Genomic DNA, 20,614 nt, shown 5'->3' on the forward strand with positions numbered 1-20,614 from the left:
ATAGTATGTGGTACTAGTGTTTCTACGCGTTTCACTCCTTTCAGAGCTTTATCAAGAATGACTAGCCCACATTATCCTCCTCCTTTTCAAGAGATCTCTGTATTTTCATTGGTCAATACTTCATTGGAATTAAAGGTGGTATTTTTCTGACATTTCATTCATTATTCCTTCTTCTATCCTTGGTGGAAGATTCACTGTATCCATTTTGTTCTTTCCTCAAGGGAAACTTCACTTTCCTTATTGTCCATTCTTGGTGATAACAGCCTACATTTAACAGTATCCTTCAACCACTTTATTAGATGATCTCTGGTGATATATATCTTGACGGTTCATAATAGAAATATATATTTTATAAAATACATAAACCCATAAATATATGTTTTACAGAATACCAGCATGGATGTTAAACCTATATTTGCATATCTATTAAGAAAATGCAACTTTTAATCTAAAATAAAAGGGGATACATCTAATTCAGAATTTAAGCCTCTAGGGTTCAAAGTATCGTATCTGATTAGTTCAGCCTCCTTAATTAGCAGCTTTTTTTCAATGTTTCCCCCTCTCCAATGTTTTTTTATGGTTTTAATTCCCCAATATGTTAAGTCCTTTGTTCTCCCTTTGTGAACTGTTTTAAAATGTTTATATAAATGAGTATCTTCCATTCCTTTCTCTATGCTCCTTAGGTGTTCCCAAATTATATCCCTTATTGCTCTTTTGGTTTCTCCGATATAGAACAAATTACACGTGCATTTTAAAACTTATATTGCACAGGTATGTGTACACCTAATTAGTTCCTTTATTTGGAAAATATCTTGAGAATTATTGAACTTAATTTCTTTGATTTTTTTTTTACTGTGACCACAGGCCTTACAGGAGTAGCATGGGAAAAAACCCATTGGTTTTGTACCAAATAGATTTTTTTTGTATTGTCAACCTTTTACTACTTTTCTGTCTTTTAAGCTCACTTGGTGCTAAAATTGATTTTAAGTTTGTAGCTTTTTTAAAAATGAAGGTAGGGTTGCTTGGAATTTTATCTCCTAGGATACGGTCCTCTTTTAAGATGTGCCAGTGCCTTTTTACAATTCTCTTTATCAGATTGTAATCTACATTATACTCTGTAATAAAAGGTACTCTGATCTGTTCATCATCAGTATCTTTAGTTTTCACTTTGTATGTTAACAGATTCTCCCTCTCAGTATTTGTGGCCCTTTGTATGGCTTTTCTTGTGTGTTCTTTATTATAGCCTCTAGAGTTAAATCTCTCTTCTAGAATCTCAACCTGTTCAAAATCCATTAGTCTTGAGCAGTTTTTCCTAATTCTTAGACACTGTCCAACAGGGATATTCTCTTTCCAAGTATTCAAATGGCAGCTCTCAGCATGGATATATGTGTTACAGTCTACCTTTTTGAAGTGTGTTTTTGTTTCTATGGTATTGTTAATGGTCATTATCTCCAAGTCCAAAAATGTTATAGCAGTTTTACTGTAATTATGAGTGAAAGTTAAACCGTAGGTATTGTTATTCATTTCTTCAAGAAGGGCTAGAAATCCAGATTCCGGTCCTTTCCATACAAGCAGAAGGTCATCTATATACCTTTTGTAGAGTGCAAGGTTTGCACCACAGCCACCTCCGCCGAAAAAATGAGTCTCCCAGGCTCCCATGAATAAATTGGCGTAGCTAGGTGCAAACCTTGTACCCATAGCTGTACCCTCTGCTTGTATATAGAAAGTGTCATTAAAAGAAAAATAATTATTTTCTAGAATAAATTTTATAATTTTTAATATAAAGTTTTTTTGTATTTCCGTCATATCTCTATCTGATGTTAAAAAAGTGTCTACTGCTTTAATACCTTTAGTGTGGTTAATAACGGTATATAGTGACATCACGTCACAAGAAACATATCATCCTCCCATTTCAGAGAGTTTAGTATATTTAAAACTTGTGTGGAATCTCTAAGATATGAATCCAATTTTTGGACATATTTCTGGAGGTAACCATCTACATACTTAGACAAATTAGCTGATAGGGAGTCAATCCCTGAAATTATGGGCCTCCCTGGTGGGTTGTTTAAGCATTTGTGGATTTTCGGGAGGAAATAAAAAATTGGGATATCCATGCTGAGAGCTGCCATTTGAATACTTGGAAAGAGAATATCCCTGTTGGACAGTGTCTAAGAATTAGGAAAAACTGCTCAAGATTAATGGATTTTGAACAGGTTGAGATTCTAGAAGAGAGATTTAACTCTAGAGGCTATAATAAAGAACACACAAGAAAAGCCATACAAAGGGCCACAAATACTGAGAGGGAGAATCTGTTAACATACAAAGTGAAAACTAAAGATACTGATGATGAACAGATCAAAGTACCTTTTATTACAGAGTATAATGTAGATTACAATCTGATAAAGAGAATTGTAAAAAGGCACTGGCACATCTTAAAAGAGGACCGTATCCTAGGAGATAAAATTCCAAGCAACCCTACCTTCATTTTTAAAAAAGCTACAAACTTAAAATCAATTTTAGCACCAAGTGAGCTTAAAAGACGGAAAAGTAGTAAAAGGTTGACAATACAAAAAAAATCTATTTGGTACAAAACCAATGGTTTTTTTCCCATGCTACTCCTGTAAGGCCTGTGGTCACAGTAAAAAAAAAAAATCAAAGAAATTAAGTTCAATAATTCTCAAGATATTTTCCAAATAAAGGAACTAATTAGGTGTACACATACCTGTGCAATATACGTTTTAAAATGCACGTGTAATTTGTTCTATATCGGAGAAACCAAAAGAGCAATAAGGGATAGAATTAGGGAACACCTAAGGAGCATAGAGAAAGGGTTGGAAGATACTCATTTATATAAACATTTTAAAAACAGTTCACAAAGGGAGAACAAAGGACTTAACATTGGGGAATTAAAACCATAAAAAAACATTGGAGAGGGGGAAACATTGAAAAAAAGCTGCTAATTAAGGAGGCTGAACTAATATTCAGATACGATACTTTGAACCCTAGAGGCTTAAATTCTGAATTAGATGTATCCCCTTTTATTTTAGATTAAAAGTTACATTTTCTTAATAGATATGCAAATAATATAGGTTTAACATCCATGCTGGTATTCTGTAAAACATATTTATGGGTTTATGTATTTTATAAAATATATATTTGTATTATGAACCGTCAAGATATATATCACCAGAGATCATCTAATAAAGCGGTTGAAGGATACTGTTAAATGTAGGCTGTTATCACCAAGAATGGACAATAAGGAAAGTGAAGTTTCCCTTGAGGAAAGAACAAAATGGATACAGTGAATCTTCCACCAAGGATAGAAGAAGGAATAATGAATGAAATGTCAGAAAAATACCACCTTTAATTCCAATGAAGTATTGACCAATGAAAATACAGAGATCTCTTGAAAAGGAGGAGGATAATGTGGGCTAGTCATTCTTGATAAAGCTCTGAAAGGAGTGAAACGCGTAGAAACACTAGTACCACATACTATACCCTAGGAATTAACCACCATCATACAGAGGAAAATTATCAACCCGGGTTGTTATTTCACTTTTTATCCCCTGGCGGATAGCTTAATAGAGGTTGCGTGTACAGCACTAAGAGCAATCTCCAACTATAACCTGACTACTACGGACCGGACAGCAGCGAAATAACAGACAGGGACCCACGGAGGTTCTGGTTGGCTGGATAGAGGAGAGCCCCCGAGCCGGAAACTGTGACGTCAGACGCCGAGTTCTCGAGGAACACACACGAAGCTCGCCTGACAGAGACCGGCTACTGGTAAAGTTGTTGCCAAGTATTTGAGATAAGGGATAGATGTTTTTAATCTGCAAAACCACAGATAAAGTACAGACTTTTTAACCTGCAAATATAACAAAGACCAGCTATCAAGAAAACTGTATATCTGACATCTGATACTAGATATAGACACTGTATCATGCAAACGGCAATGTCCTAAGGAATGAACACTAACCTAAAACATAGTATCCACCGCTTTATTGAATTCTGGTCTCTAATCTAAAATATTTGATATTTTCATGTTGGATTGTTGTTTTATTATGCAAATGTATTGTCAATTTTAGGGAGACGTCCCTTTTTAAAGTTTATATGTATGTCATTTTTTAAGGTATATTAAATATACATATATTCTAAGTCCCTGGTTATTATACAATTATCTGTCAGCTTTTAAGTGGTATTTTTAGCTTTTTTAGCGCCCTTACTTCCTCTCTCGCACTTGTCTAACTTTTCATTATAACAGTCTGAAGGATCTGTTATTAAGTTAAGGTGTTTGATACCCTACACTAAGCGCACTACCATCACCCACTACCTCACACTTAAATGTTTTACATTTGCAAGAGCACTAGATAATATTGCTGAACGCGAGTTCCTTAGAAGTGAATACACATAATGGTGTAAACATACTTAGTGTACAAATATGTAAGAATCAGAAACAGGAGCTGCTACCCGGATCCTTCAAACCCTGAGCTAGCATCTCTAGACGCAACCAATATTCTAAGTCAAGGTTGCAAGTTCAAACAACTTTTCAGACCTACATTAAAGGGTTGCTGCAGGACACAACTGCCCAGCGTATACAGCAGGAGTAAAACTCATTGGCTAATGTGGAAACACTCCCACAGCCTCCATAAATAGTTAAAACAGCAGATCAGTGTTAAAAAATAAATGCAATACAACACCCTTTGCTAGTGGTCAATCTGACAAGGCTAGGAGCAGGCAGCAGAGAAATAGTTGAGATTTACTTCTTACTATGTATTTGGAACAAACTGAATAAAATGCCAATGGTGCCTAGTGGGGTGTTCAGTTTACGTAAATTGCTGGAAAAAGTGAATACAGATATTTTAACCTCAACATTGGTATGTTACTATAAACGCCAAAATAGATGGTCTGTTTTTATTTTAAACTAGAATTGTATACACAGTTGACATGCACCGCATGAGACAAGCAAGGCATAGAATATTAATAACCAGCAAAATCAATATGCATCAACAAATACTGTACTTTGGAGAACAATACTCATGTGTGTGAACCTGTACAACTGTAAATAGCTGAAATGTAGGAATGGATAAGCCTTCTCAGCATAGCAATAATTATGTGATGACTTGGAAGGAAAAAAAAAAATACCTTCCATCTTTCAGGTTGTTTACAATGTATCGTGAGACCTGACAGATGCAGTTGGTTGCAAGGAGATTATCATCCACAAGAGAATTCAGCTGTGTAGCCAACATAAAAGCTGTAAGAAAATGGAAAAAATGTTTGCAGATTAAATGATAAAGATAATGGATTTAGTAGAAAAAGATAAAGATATGTAAAATACAAGTCATCTGACAAACTGATAAGTACAGTTACAGTTGAAGCATTCACCAACTTAAAAACCATGCAATTTAAACATTTTGCAACAGTACAGGTGTACCCAAAAGGTATATCAGGCTCTACTAGCAGATCACAAGATAGTTGTGTAATTTCTCTTTTCCCTCTTAGATGGTAGTGATAGCATGTGCTCAACTTGTAAGATGCGTTTTTCACTAATTAAAAAATTATCTGGTACATCACAACTCCAGTTGGATGAACAAACTAACCCACCATATAGAAAATGACATGATAGCTATGAGTGCCAATTATAAATCCTGTATACAAACAGGAACATGCTATGGTTAAAAACTTATGTCTTGAAATGTGGAGATAGTCTTACAAAAGCCACAAGGCTCTAAATATTTCTCTATTGTCCATGGTAGGTCATAATAGACCACAAGATGTTTCTAATCTAGTTACAAAAATGTTATTTAATAAACATTGTGCACAAATAAAATATACAGTAATAGCATCAGACAAATACAGCATACTCTGCTTTTTAAAGACATTCTACATTTAAAAATAAATGCTAAATTATATAGGTATACACAGTTCTAGTATCAAATTTTGCATCATGCAGAACAATAACCATTGTATTGGTCAGGGGAATGCCATTACTAGAACTTGCAGAATCTCTTATTTAAGTCATGCTGCCATCTAGCAATGCATACAAGAATCTTTGTACTTAATAATTATGTTGGTATCTTATAACATACAAAAACATGTTTGAGAAGGGTTTTCTGTTAAAATATTTTAATGCACTTTTAAAAGATGATCTTAACTCAGTTTTGCCCAAGCTAAGCCATCTTGTATTTCAGTAGGTAGTTTTAATTTAGCCTGAAAAATTCTCTAGGACGTATGGTGTACCAACACAAATACATTTAAAAAATAATGTATTAATGTTGTTAAAACAAAAATTGATAAATTGATTTCATATTTAGCAGCCTAACACTTTGCTCCATGACTTATAGGATTTGTTCTGGAGACGGAGCTTGTAGTTTAAAGTGTTGAAATTTACCCTAAACAGTTTGTAAAATCAGTGCAAGAATCCCAAATCTAGTCCACAAAACAAAAAAAGAAAATTTATGCTTACCTGATAAATTTCTTTTTTGACAAAGAGCACCACAGCAGAGCTGTTAAATAGCTCCTCCCTTCCCTCCCACTCCAGTCATTCGACCGAAGTTAGGAAAAGAAAGGAAAAGCCAAGGTGCAGAGGTGTCTGAAGTTTACAATAACCCACAACCTGTCTAAAAGAACAGGGCGGGCCGTGGACTCATTGTGTCAGAAAATAAATACATTTATAAGCTAAGCATAAATTTTCTTTTTTAAGACACGATGAGTCCACGGATCATCTTAATTACTAATGGGATTCAATACCCAAGCTAGAGTACACAGATGATACGGGAGGGACAAGACAGGGAACCTAAATGGAAGGCACCACTGCTTGAAGAACCCTTTCCCCCAAAAAACGGCCTCAGCCAAGACAAAAGTGTGAAAAGAGGACCAAGTTGCTGCCTTGCAAATCTGTTCCACAGAAGTTTCATTTTTGAATGCCCATGAGGAAGCAACCGCCCTCATGGAACGAGCCGTAACTCTCTGGAGGCTGTATGCTACTCCTCAGTCAAAAAGAAAGAAGTAACCAAAGCTTTCTGCCCCTTACGTTTTTATGAGAAAACCACAAGCAAAGAAGAAGACTGACAAAAGTCTTTAGTCGCCTGCAGGTAAAACTTTAGAGCACGGGCCACGTCCAAATTGAGCAGAAGTCCTTCCTTCAAAGAAGGAGGATTAGGACACAAGTAAGGAACAACAATCTCCTGGTTAATGTTCCGATCAGAAATAACCTTAGGAAAAACTAACCTTATCACAGTGAAAAATAAGGTAAGGAGACTCAACCTGCAATGTCTAGAGCTCTGACACTCCGCGAGCAGGAGAAATAAAAACTTTCAAAGATAACAACTAAATATCTAAGGAAAGCCTAGACTCAAAGAGATCCCTTTGAAGAACTTTGAGAAACTAAATTAAGACTCCATGAAGGAGTAACTGGTTTGAACACAGGCCTGATCCTGATCAAGGTCTGACAAAAAGAGTGTACTACTGGGACATCCGCCAGATATTTGAGTAACAAAATAGATAAGGCCAAATTTTGACCCCTTAGGGTCGCACCAATAGAAATATTTATACCAAATCTTATGGAAAATCCTTCTAGTTACAGGCTTACGAGCCTGAATCATGGTCTCTATGACCAAAATAGAAAATCCCTGCTTAGACAAAATTAAGCGTTCAATCTCCAAGCAGTCAGCTTCAGAGAAACTAGATTTGGGTGAAGGGAGGACCCCTGAATCAGAACATCATCTCCACCAGATCCGCATATCAAATCCTGCGAGGCCCAGCCGAAGCTATGAGGACCACCGAAACACTCTCCAGCTTGATTCGAGCAATTACCCTTGGAAGAACAAACGGGGCCAATAGGTATGTTGGACTGAAGGTCCAAGGAACCGTCAGAGCATCTATGAGTTCCGTCTGGGGGTCCCTGGACCTCGACCCATATCTCAGTAGCTAGGCATTCTGACGAGAAGTCATGAGATCCAATTCCGGCTGACCCCATTGGAGAATCAGATTGGAGAACACTTCCGGATGGAGTTCCCACTCCCCCGGATGAAAAGAGAAAGAAGTGCCTGCTCAGAAAATCTGCATCCCAGACGTCCACCCCTGGGACAAGAGTAGGCCTCCACCTACTGGATTATTCTGGTTACCTCAGTTATCGCTAAGGAACTCTTCGTTCCTCCCTGATGATCAATGTAAGCCACTGAAGGGATGAAGTCCGACTGGAACCTAATAAACTGGACCGAGGCTAACTGAGGGCAGACCAGAAGAGCATTGAAGATTGCTCTCAGTTCGAGAATGATTATAGAAAGAACAGACTGACTGAGTCCAAACTCTCTGAACCTTTAGGGAACTTTAGACTACCCCTCACCCTACAAGGCTGGTAATTGTGGTCACAACCATCCAAGAAGGACTGCGAGAGCAGGTTCCCTGGGAATCCTTTATCTCCTGAATTCACAGAGACAAATCTGTATAATCTCCGCTCCATTGCCTGAACATGACTTCAGATAGTCTGAGATGAAACCAACAAACAGGATGATGTCCATTGCCGCCATCAGCCCGAATACCTCCAAGCACTGAGTGTCTGAAGAAAGAGCAGAAGAACAAGACAATTATCAATAATCCTTGACTGCCTGACTTTTATCAGAAAAAGGCCTCATTGATAGGGAATGTAGCATAGATCCCAGATTACCTTAAATTTAGGATTCAGGAACCCTTCGAATTACCTTCCACTCGTGAGAACGCAGGAAGGATAACCCATGTCCGAGAGCGAACCTGTTTGTTATAACAAAGTCGCCTGGACTAGGATATCATCTAAATATTGTGCCGTAATGCACCATGAAAAGTCTGAAAACTGTGGCAAGACCTAAAGAAGAGCCACAAACTAAAAATATTTTTCCAAAAAGTGTTTACACCAATACAGGTTCTGCTTCTTTTATAACTGAGATAGTCCTAAAATTATGACAATTTGTTAATATTAAAGACTTTATTTTTGCACCTTTGCCTTAAAGTTACATGCTTGTTCAGCATGACTAATCTGTGCAACTCCCAAATTTCAAACCGAATATGGAGCAAGAATGCACTGTGGGGGGGGGGGGTCAAATGGCCCAAATAAGGTTAAAAACATATTTAGCAATGGGCATTACAAAGATCATATAAAGCAATAGATGGGCATTCCAAATGGCTATTAGCATGCCGAACTACAGGTGCTTAAATTTTCAAATTAATTTTACATGTACTCTACCGGATAATAAAGATGCATTTTCTCACTGTTCTAGCACATTTTTCAACTATGGTACCAATAGGTTTGCTTCTCTGATCCCACTTTTATCAGTGTCTATTGTCTTGTTTATCCTCCTCACATCTTTCCTTAAAGAGACAGTTTACCAAATTATTTTCTCCCCTTTAAAGGGACATTAAACACTAAATACATGCTAGATAGAATGATGCATTAAAAGAAAAGATTAGTCCATGACTAACATGTAGATGTATTTTTTAAAGTTTCATTAGTTGTTTAAAAAGTGACAAAATAAGTGTAAAGTTTTAGTGTCTATAAAACACTGGGAGCTGCCATGTTGCAACTTGTGTTACCTTCTCTGCTGTGGCCAACTAGGGACCGTTATAAATAGGTCACTAGTAGGGCTGCAACAACTAATCGGTAAGTTTGATCATAAAAATAGTTGTCAACAAATATCATTATCAATTAGGTGGTCAGCGATTAGTTGGTCAATTGCACAGTACCAGCTGCTTTAATCCGATGATCTACTGCAACTAAGATTGTGCAAAAAAAAAATTGAATTTATTTATTTTTGTTTTATCTTTTTTCCATCCGATTAATCGGATATTAATCATCCGATTAATCGGATAGGAAAAAAATAAAAATGTTTGTACAATACCATGTGCAGGATTTCATTGGATTGAAGCAACTGGTGCTGTGCAATTAACCAACTAATCGATGACCACCTAATTGATAATGAGATTCTTTGACAACTATTTTTATGATCAATCTTACCGATTAGTTGTTGCAGCCCTAATCACTAGAGTGTGCAGCCAATGGTTGTGCTGGATTTAACAGTGTTCTGCACTTCCATTTCTAACAGGAATTGAAAAGCTCACAATTTCAGAATGGAATTACAGGCAAAGAGGACAAAATAAATAATGAAAGTATATTGCAGAGTTGTTTTATATATACAATTTATCATTTTATATTATCAAAGTGTTTAATGTCCCTTTAATTTGTTTCTAATGATCCATTTTACCTGCTGGAGTATACTAAATTGTTTACAAGTATATCCTTTACCTTATTTCAGCATTTGAAATAGCTGATTTAGTGGTATACCTAAAGTACCTAAAGGTTTCTATACTTAAAAAAGGGACAGTCAAGTCAAAATTAAACTGATGATTCACATAGGGCATGCCATTTTAAAACAACTTTTCAATTTTCATTTATTATCAAAATGTGCTTTCTTTGTTGAAAGCCAAACGTAGATAGGCTCATATGCTAATGTCTAAGCCCTTTAAAGCCACCTCTTATCTTAGTGCATTTTGACAGTTTTTCACAGTTAGACTCTGCTAGTTCATGTGTGTCATATAGATAACATTGTGCTCACTCTCGTGGAGTTATGAGTCAGAACTGATTGGCGAAAATGAAAGCCTGTCAAAAGAACAGATAAAGGGCAGTATGCAAAGGCTTAGATAGAAGGTAACCAGAGTTAAAAAGTATATTAATATAACAGTGTTGGTTATGCAAAACTAGGGAATGGGTAATAAAGGGATTACCTATCGTTTTAAACAAAACAATTGGAGTAGACTGTCCCTTTAAGTATAGGCTATTGACAATCTATGTAAACACAGCCAGCAGAAGAAATTACACTCACATTATGGTGTAGAAGGGATAAGTAATAAAATGTTAGTTTTGAATTGTTCTCTTTAAGTACTGGGCTTTGGTTTATAGACATAAGGAAGCATGCGTGTACACAAAGTGATAAAAAAGGGGGTTTGATTTTACCTGCAAGCTTAAAGGGCCATAATACCAAAATGTTTAAATACTTGAAAGTGATGCAGTATAGCTGTAAAAAGCTGACTAGAAAATATCTCCTGAACATCTCTATGTAAAAAACAAAGATATTTTACCTCAAAAGTTCCTCAGTAGCCACCTCCCATTGTAAAGGATTTCTAAGCAGCATTTTAGTGTGTCTGTCCTGGGACAGCTGAAAGGATGAGCCTTGTGAATTATCATATTATTTCACCAATCAGGTAAAGGAATCTTACTATGAAATCTCATGAGAGTTAAGTTAAATCTCATGAGATCACAGTAAGAGTTCATGACCTCAGCACTGCTGATGCCGAAAGGCTGCTATTCATTTCTTCATTTTTTTTTATTTTTTTTTTACCTGCAGCTGGGAGCAGGTGAAGTATAACTTTTTACACAGAACTTACTCTGCTGAGCTGAGGAGATTGTGAGGTAAAATATCTTCCTTTTTTACATAGGGGTGCTCAGGTGATATTTTCCTGTCAGCTTTTTACAGTAATACTGCATCAGTTTCAAGTGATTTAGCATATGAGTATTATGTCCCTTTAACCTATTTTAATTCCTAGATGCTGAGCTCAAAGCACTGGGCTTTAACGCTGTTAGGTTGGCATGGAACATCCTACGTTTTTTGGTTGTGGACTTAACTGCTTGCGCTAATTGGACATACAGTTGTGCTCATAAGTTTACATACCCTGGCAGAATTTATGATTTCTTGGCCATTTTTCAGAGAATATGAATGATAACACAAAAACTTTTCTTTCACTCATGGTTAGTGTTTGGCTGAAGCCATTTATCAAATCAACAGAAACTACTCAAATGACCCTGAAAAGATTACATACCCTGGTGATTGTGGCTTGATACATGCACACAAGTTGACACAAAAGGGTTTGAATGGCTATTAAAAAGGTAACTATCCTCACCTGTGATCTGTTTGCTTGTAATTAGTGTATATATATATATATATATATATATATATATATATATATATATATATATATATATATATATATATATATATATATATATATATATATATATATATATATATATATATATATATATATAAGGTCAATGAGTTTCTAGACTCCTGACAGACCCTTGCATCTTTCATCCAGTGCTGCACTGATGATTCTGGATTCTGAGTCATGGGAAAAGCAAAAGAATTGTCAAAGGATTTGCGGGAAAAGGTAGTTGAACTGTATAAAACAGGAAAGGGATATAAAAAGATATCGATGGATTTGAGAATGCAAATCAGCTGTGTTCGGGATGCAAAGACAAACCCACAAATAACTTCAGGTGAAATACAGGACGTGGTGTGGCTGTTTCAAGATGCACAATAAAGGAGGCACTTGAAGAAAGATGGGCTGCATGGTCGAGTGGCCAGAAGAAAGCCATTACTACGCAAATGCCACAAAGTATGCCACTTACAATACGCCAAACAGCACAGAGACAAGCCTCAAACCTTCTGGCACAAAGTCATTTGGAGGGATGAGACCAAAATTGAGCTTTTTGGCCACAACCAAATACGCTACATTTGGAGAGGAGTCAACAAGGCCTATGATGAAAGGTACACCATTCCTACTGTGAAACACAGAGGTGGATCGCTGATGTTTTGGGGATGTGTGAGCTACAAAGGCACAGGAAATGTGGTCAGAATTGATGGCAAGATGAATGCAGTATGTTATCAAACAGAACGTCTCATTTTCCAATTCTTGATTAGAGTTTGAACACTGCTGATTTGCATTCTCAAATCCATCGATATCTTTTTATATCCCTTTCCTGTTTTATACAGTTCAACTACCTTTTTCCCACAGATCCTTTGACAATTATTTTTCTTTCCCCATGACTCCGAATCCAGAAACGTCAGTGCAGCACTGGATGAAAGATGCAAGGGTCTGTCAGGAGTCCAGAAACTCATTGACCTTTTATACACACACACACTTACAAGAAAACGGATCACTAACCATAAGTGAAAGAAAAGTTTTTGGGTTATTATTCATATTCTCTGAAAAATGGCCAAGAAATCATAAATTCTGCCAGGGTATGTAAACTTATGAACACAACTGTAAGTACTATGTCACACAGTACATTGCCCAGTGTACTGTGATGATGTAGTACCTATGTCCAACACAGAGGCACATATTCCAGTCCCCGCTGTCAGCTTAGTGAGACTGCAGCTAGGGGTCATATGAAGCCAGGTAGCCCATCGTTACAGAGAATGACACTGTCGCTCTCTAACAATCCTCCATTGGTGCTGAGTGGGAGCTGTGAGAGTGGAAAGAGGCAGGTGGCCCAGCGGAAGGAGGGATGGGCAGGGTCCTACCCTACGGAACAATATCAGCTGGAGGAGTGACCCTACACCATTGTTTCTGAACCAGTAAACAGGTGAAATAATTAGCCGAGTGAGAGCAGGTTAAGTAACCATGGTGTTGCCGATTACTTCACCTGTGCACTGGTGCAGCTATAATGTAAACCTAGCCTGTTGGGGTAGTTGAGGACAGAGGTTGAGAAACACTGCCCTACACTATAGGAGGGAAAGGGATATAGATATAGATTATATATATATATTATATATAGATATATATATATATAGATAGATATACATACATATATATATATAGATATATAGATAGATATACAGATAGATAGATATACATACATATATATATATATATATATATAGATATATAGATAGATATATAGATAGATAGATAGATATACATACACATATATATATATATATATATATATATATATATATATATATATATATATATATATATATATATATATATATATATATATATATATATATATATATACGGTGTCAGGTAATTCCTACACTAGAGCAAATAATCTAGCCATGAATATCTGCTATTTTACAACCATTGTCTTATAACTGCAGTAGTTGTGTGAATTTCAGTAAGAACCTAAAGTTTACAAAAAAAGGTAACAATTTTTGTTGATATAATCTTATTTGGCGGCTAAATAGTGGCATTAAATATACCAGAATGGGCCTAGATCCATATTTTGGGTGAAAGTTAATGAATGTTGAGTCTGAAGTCTGGTGGCATTTTGTAAATAACAAAGGGTTCATTTTCTTTGAGGTGGTAAAGTTTGGAAACTGGTGGTAAAAGCATTTCTCTCCATTAAAGTCTATGGAGAATTTTTAGGTTACCATCTTTTTCCAAACCTTACCCAACCTCAATGGAAACTAGCCCAACGTTGGTACATTCTATTTTCAGAATGTACATTTCTATTGCAGCACTGACAAACACACGTTTTAGGCTATGTGCTATAACTATTTTCTAAAGTGATATTATATAGTCATGAAAGTAGAAGGATATGTTATTCCTCTAGAGCAGTAGGGACCCCATTAATGCTTAGACTGTTACTTCTGAGAGGGTAAACGGGGCAAAGAGTGATTGCAGAGGAAAAGTGAAAGTGGAGGAGAAGGTAGAGTTAAGATAGAATGGAGAAATAAAGAGTGAAAACATATGAGAGAGAAGGGAGAGTAAAAAGATTGAAGAATGGAGGGAGTCAAGAAATATAGTTAAAGGGACACTGAACCCAAATTTTTTCTTTTGTGATTCAGATAGAGCATGCAATTTTAAGCAACTTTCTAATTTACTACTATTATCAATTTTTCTTCGTTCTTTAGCTTTCTTTATTTGAAAGAAAGAAAAAAAAAGGCATCTAACCCAGGTGCTGAACCAAAAATGAACTGGCACCTACGCTTACTTTTTCAAATAAAGATACCAAGGAAATGAAGAAGAATTTATAAATAGGAGGAAATTAGAAAGTTGTTTAAAAGTGCATGCTCTATCTGAACCGTGAAAGAAAAAAAAATTGGGTTTGTGTCCTTTTAAGTTGAATTATTATTTCTGCAACATGTGATCAAGTAATACTTACAGGAAAGTGTGTTTAAACCATCACTCATTAGCAGACGATAACGAGGAGGACCATTTGCAGTGTTTATTGGCCGAATATTCTGGAAAGCAAGAAAATCAGGAGTTTTCAGATAATCATATCAGTGTTTCACATTCATGAACACAACATATAAACAGTAAATCAAACACAAGATGGCTGTATTATAGGTCATGCAAACATGGATTATGATTAGTTTTTCATGAAACAATCATTATTTTGGAAGGTACCCTATCATCATTTAAATATTAAGATACTATACCCTGAGTTGTGTTAACAAAATACTTACAATAACTTGCAGAGTTGGCTTTGAAGAAGTATCACCTTGCAAAATATTCTGAAAGATAAAGTGAACCATTTTTAGAAAGTCTTAAAAATAAGAGGGTGGTGAAGTATAAGTTGTCCTTATAGAGAACAAATATATTTACTTAAAGGGATATGAAACCCTAACATTTTCTAGTTATTCAGACAAAGCATACAATTTTTAACCCCTTAAGGACAGGGCATTTCAGACAAACTTCCCCAAAAGAGCAGTGAATTTTTAGCATGTTTGCCTTCACTCCATTTAAACAGAAATAGAGCCTTGTTTTCGCATTTTTTTTGTAGCCAACCCAAAGTATTGATCTGGGCCCATTTTGGTATATTTCATGACACCATTTAACCGACATATGCGATAAAAAAAAAAAATTAAAAAAAAAAAGTTAATTTTCACAAGCTTTAAAAGGGACACTGAACCCAATTTTTTTCTTTCGTGATTTAGATAGAGCATGACATTTTAAGCAACTTTCTAATTTACTCCTATTATCAAATTTTCTTCATTATCTTGGTATCTTTATTTGAAATGCAAGAATGTAAGTTTAGATGCCGGCCCATTTTTGGTTAACCTGGGTTGGTCTTGCTGATTGGTGGATAAATTCATCCACCAATAAAGTGTTCTCCATAGTTCTGAACAAAAAAAAAAAAAAAACTTAGATGCCTTCTTTTTCAAATAAAGATAACAAAGAAAATTGATAATAGGAGTAAATTAGAAAGTTGCATGCTCTATCTGAATCACAAAAGAAAAAAAATTGGGTCCAGTGTCCCTTTAAGCAATTTTGCTAATTGAAGTAAATTTTAAAAGGGACACTGGACCCAAATTTTTTTCTTTTGTGATTCAGATAGTGCATGCAATTTTAAGCATGCAATTTTAAAGGGACACTAAACCTTGAAAAAAAAAAAAAGTTTGGTTTAATGGCTCTATCCATATATAATAATTATATTTGTAATTAGCATTGCGTGTCAGATTCTTACGGTTATATAGATATGCTGCTCCAAAAATTTATTGATTTCCAAACCCACTGTTCTCAGATTATTTTTCATGCACGAATCATTTATGATAAACTGAGTTATCAAAATGACTGATTTTGTGCGTAATGCGCAATCTTATAAACTCGTCATCCAATATGTCACGCTCCATTGAAACAGCAGACAGTCTGAATCGATATGTGCAGACAGATGTTAAAGCGGAATAGGCCAGGTAAGAACATCGAACTGCACTGCGATAATGACCCTTACAATAACGAGCATTAAATTAACTAAACTCAAAGCTAAAATCTGTGCATGTGTGAATAACCGTATCGTATTGCGCATGCGGCGGGTGACAAAACAGGATAATAATTATATGCACGAAAACGTAGTATGATTGGATATTCTTTTTGGTATTGAAGGCACTATAAACAGGGGGTTTGGCTTCGGTGACATTCTCTAGATCAAAAATATAATTTTATTATGCTTCTAACGCTCGTTTTCATGTCAAAGTAGGTACGTTTTGATATATAAGGGTTGGTGATACGATTGTGATGATATTCTTAAACTTAAAAATGCTAAGTTTTGGAATCCTTTAAGCAACTTTCTAATTTACTCCTATTATCATTTTTTCTTCTCTTGCTATCTTTATTTGAAAGAGAAGGCATCTAAACTAAGGAGCCAGACAATATTTGGTTTAGACCCTGGACAGCACTTGTTTATTGGTGGGTGAATTTATCCACCAATTAGCAAGAACCCAGGTTGTTCACCAAAAATTGGCCGGCATCTAAACTTACATTCTTGCTTTTCAAATAAAGATACCAAGAGAATGAAGAAAATGTGATAATAGGAGTAAATTATAAAGTTGCTTAAAATTGCATGCTGAATCACAAAATAAATATTGGGTTCTGTGTCCCTTTAAGTTTCTCATTGATATTATTTACATACCACTTGTACAATTATTGTAAAAGCTTCTCTGGGATCTCCTTGTTTAGAAATAGAAGACATATGGCGTTGCCATTGCTATTCGGTACTTAGAAGTCAGCTAATTTCAGTTGTGTAGCTCCGCCCTTTTTCATCATCCATGACATCATTAAAATCCTGTGTTCCCTGTAATTGTTTTTAGTTACTCTTAACTGTTTTTCGTGCATGCGCAAATTGTACTCGGGCCACGTTCCCTACAATAATATAAAAGTCGTCTACTCATTTAGGATTCAACTTTTTAAGTGTTGGGAGATCATAAATGGAAACAGGTCATCAGTTTGCAATTGACACAGCCTCTTTTTCCTTGTTATTTTTTCTTTAAATAAAATATGAAGAATATTATCAAGGGGAGTTGTGAATTATCAGCACTAAATCCATTGGCTGCACATTGCATTTGTATGCAGTGATAAAGGTGGCTCCTGCAGCTAAACTTAGTATAGAATGCGGGTATTCCTTGTTCGGATGTTTCTGCAGAGCCCTTTAACCATTCAATCGATAGGAAGACAAACATTTTCTTTTATCAAAATAAAGCATAGAAATAAAACTTGTAGCAAAATGTACAGCTTGGTTTATTCAAGGTAGGGAACCTAAAATGCACCCTATTTTTGATGCAGCAATGAAAGAATTTGTTCATCCCCTTTTAATGTATTCTGATATTTCATAGTGGGGTTGATAGAAGAAACAGGTTATAAATACTACATTTCAGGCGACTTCCAGAGAAATCTGCAAAGCATTGCTAAAGTAAATGTTGCAGCACACTGACATTTTAAGGGTTACCCTATGACCATGACGTAGATGAGATTAGTAACGTAGCATGCATTTTTTTATAGATACCTCCATATCTGGTCTTACATTCAATACAGTTGTTACATATTTTAAATACTGATAGCGCTTCTATATTTATAAGTTAATATGCAAATGAACATTAAGCGGTCTGGAATGGCATTTATTATCTATAGAGAATTAGTTTTAATATTTTGAACTAGTGCGTGTTATGTGTATGAGTATGAGTAAGTAGTCTAGGGATGCAATAGGTTTGCCTAAAGTCTTCTGTGCTATTGGCATTGTGAACTTACAAGACTGCATTTAATTTTTGCTTAATTGTACTGTGTGGGGAATATGACATATTACAGTGCCAGTGAGTAGTGCCCTGTACACAGTAAGCCACATAAGTCCCTTCCCTACAGGGTATCACTGTGTCAATTCCAAACTGATGACCTGTTTCCATTTATGATCTAATCCAGGTACTTCCACACAGGTGGAAAAATTCCAGCAGGAAATGGACCGAGATTAAGAGTTTAAAAGTTTCTTTATTGATATCCGTAAAAAGAGTACTGTGAACAGTCACAGAGTAAAGATACAATATCACAGCCTTTAAGCATGTCAGCCCAATAGCTCTATATCAAACAAACCAACATGTTTCGTGCCGGTACAGCACTTTGTCAGGGATAGTAAAGGGTTAACTGCTCACCTGTTAAATACATACCTGGTCCAATCAAAACTAAGCAACATGACCCGGACCAATGAAAAACATAATAGCTGGATTCGTCATGTGTATCATGCAATTGCAATGGTTCATTTGCATGTTTAGCCTGGACCAAAGTTATAACAACAGGTGTTCAGCATAAGAATAAATGATTAATCTTATATACATTAAAATACAACAATAGATATTGAGCTAACAAAATTTACTAAGATCCCAATGTAGATGAATTAAAAAAAAAAAAAAAAAAAAAAAAAAAAACACATCAAAATGTACATATAATACTGAGAGCATTCCTGTTTATACCCGGTGACTGTTGTATTCTGACAACGAATATTCTTAATTCCTAGATGTATAACTAATGTATCTAGATAACAAAGTTTAGATCTATCCATTTTATATTATACACCAAGCAAAGTAGCTAAGCAACAATATTAATTAAATATGACTATAGATCTACAAAAATGTAAATAAGTATACAGTGTATGACTTTAAGGTCATTGTTTATATTATTATAGGGAGAATGAAACATGTATGAAAAAATATGTATGAAAAAATAACAACCTGTCATGCGTTCCAACATCTTCAGAGTTATATAGTATGCTATATTGGAATGTATTTTTTCGTTTCAATGTTAAATCATAACGGAAATCTCATTTATTAACATAAGGTTATTTAAATAAACTGCTTATTGTGATTATGATGTTACATATAAATCAGATGTTGTAGAATAAATATACAGCGAATGCTTTTGATGTTCCTACTTATCTAGTTGTAACGAGATACACTAGGTATATATGCTGTAACATTTTGAGAATGTATCCATGATATTCTTTAACTTCTATGGTTACTATCCTTATTAATCTGACCTGTAAAGGGACATAATCCGTGAAGTGCAGAAATGATTTAATGTAGCTAAAATGCTTGGAGTAAATCCTTTATAGATAAAGATATATAGCAGATTAGTTTGCTCTATTCAATTTCATCATAAGGAAGACTGGTTTACTAAATACCTACCAGTGGGAGCCAGGAGTAATATCGCCGTATCGCTAAAGATAAATGACCAAAATAATATAAAAGTGTTCTATAATATAAGAGTGGTCTATTGTATTAATACCTCCTTTTATGTGTATCTTAATAAAAAATATATATTCGTGCTAGAAAAAGGGGGAAGTGAAATGTGTATTTCCATAATAAAATAAAAGTAAATTGTATAAATAATGTCGACTCAAAAGTGTTTTTGTTAAATCAATACAGTGTAGTTCCTAAATTAAGAACCATATTGAAAAAATTTATAAATAAATACAAACTATAATTGTTCAGAGTTAAACTAAACATATAAATAAACTATTGTGAAAAACCTTTAAATAAGTTGTGTAGAGTGAAGAAAATTATGATAATAAAAGTTACCTTTGAATGGTATTGTTTATCCTGTGAATAATTTTATATCTGATTTTTCATTTATACCTATTGGGGCTCCTGTTTGTAATGTGAATATCCAGAAGGTTTCACATTTATTTAATTTATCATGTCTATTTCCTCCAGTATTTAATTTAGGAACATGGTCTATGGCCTTAAATGAAAAATATTTGTGAGGTTTATCACAATGTGATCTAAAGTGCTTAGCTACTGGTGTCTTTGGCTCCTTATCTGATAAAGATAAAAGGTGCTCCCTTATTCGATCTTTGAGCATACGAGAGGTACGACCTGTATATTGTTTTTTACATAGTTTACAGGTGATTAGATATACCACAAAAATTGAATTACATGTCAAATTGTATTTTACTTTGAATGTTTCACCAGTATGGTTAGATGAAAAAGAGGATTCAACTTCAGCGTATTCACATGACTTGCATGGATTGGTGCCACATTTAAAAAAAAAAAATCTTGCTTCTAACCAAGTTCTCTGTACATTATCAATTTTTTTG

General features: G+C 35.1%; 1 protein-coding gene across 1 annotated transcript in view; it reads right to left on the reverse strand.

The window, feature by feature from the left end:
* Positions 1 to 20,614, reverse strand: part of RPA1 (replication protein A1) — a 303,612-nt gene that overhangs the window by 272,954 nt on the left and 10,044 nt on the right. The window contains exons 2-4 of the mRNA XM_053705235.1: positions 15,225 to 15,272; positions 14,921 to 14,999; positions 5,146 to 5,254 (exon numbers count right to left, since the gene is read on the reverse strand). Of these exons, the coding sequence (XP_053561210.1) occupies positions 5,146 to 5,254; positions 14,921 to 14,999; positions 15,225 to 15,272 (236 nt within the window). The remainder of the gene's footprint in view (positions 1 to 5,145; positions 5,255 to 14,920; positions 15,000 to 15,224; positions 15,273 to 20,614) is intronic.

The sequence above is a fragment of the Bombina bombina genome, chromosome 3, assembly GCF_027579735.1.
Source record: "Bombina bombina isolate aBomBom1 chromosome 3, aBomBom1.pri, whole genome shotgun sequence".
NCBI lineage: Eukaryota > Metazoa > Chordata > Amphibia > Anura > Bombinatoridae > Bombina > Bombina bombina.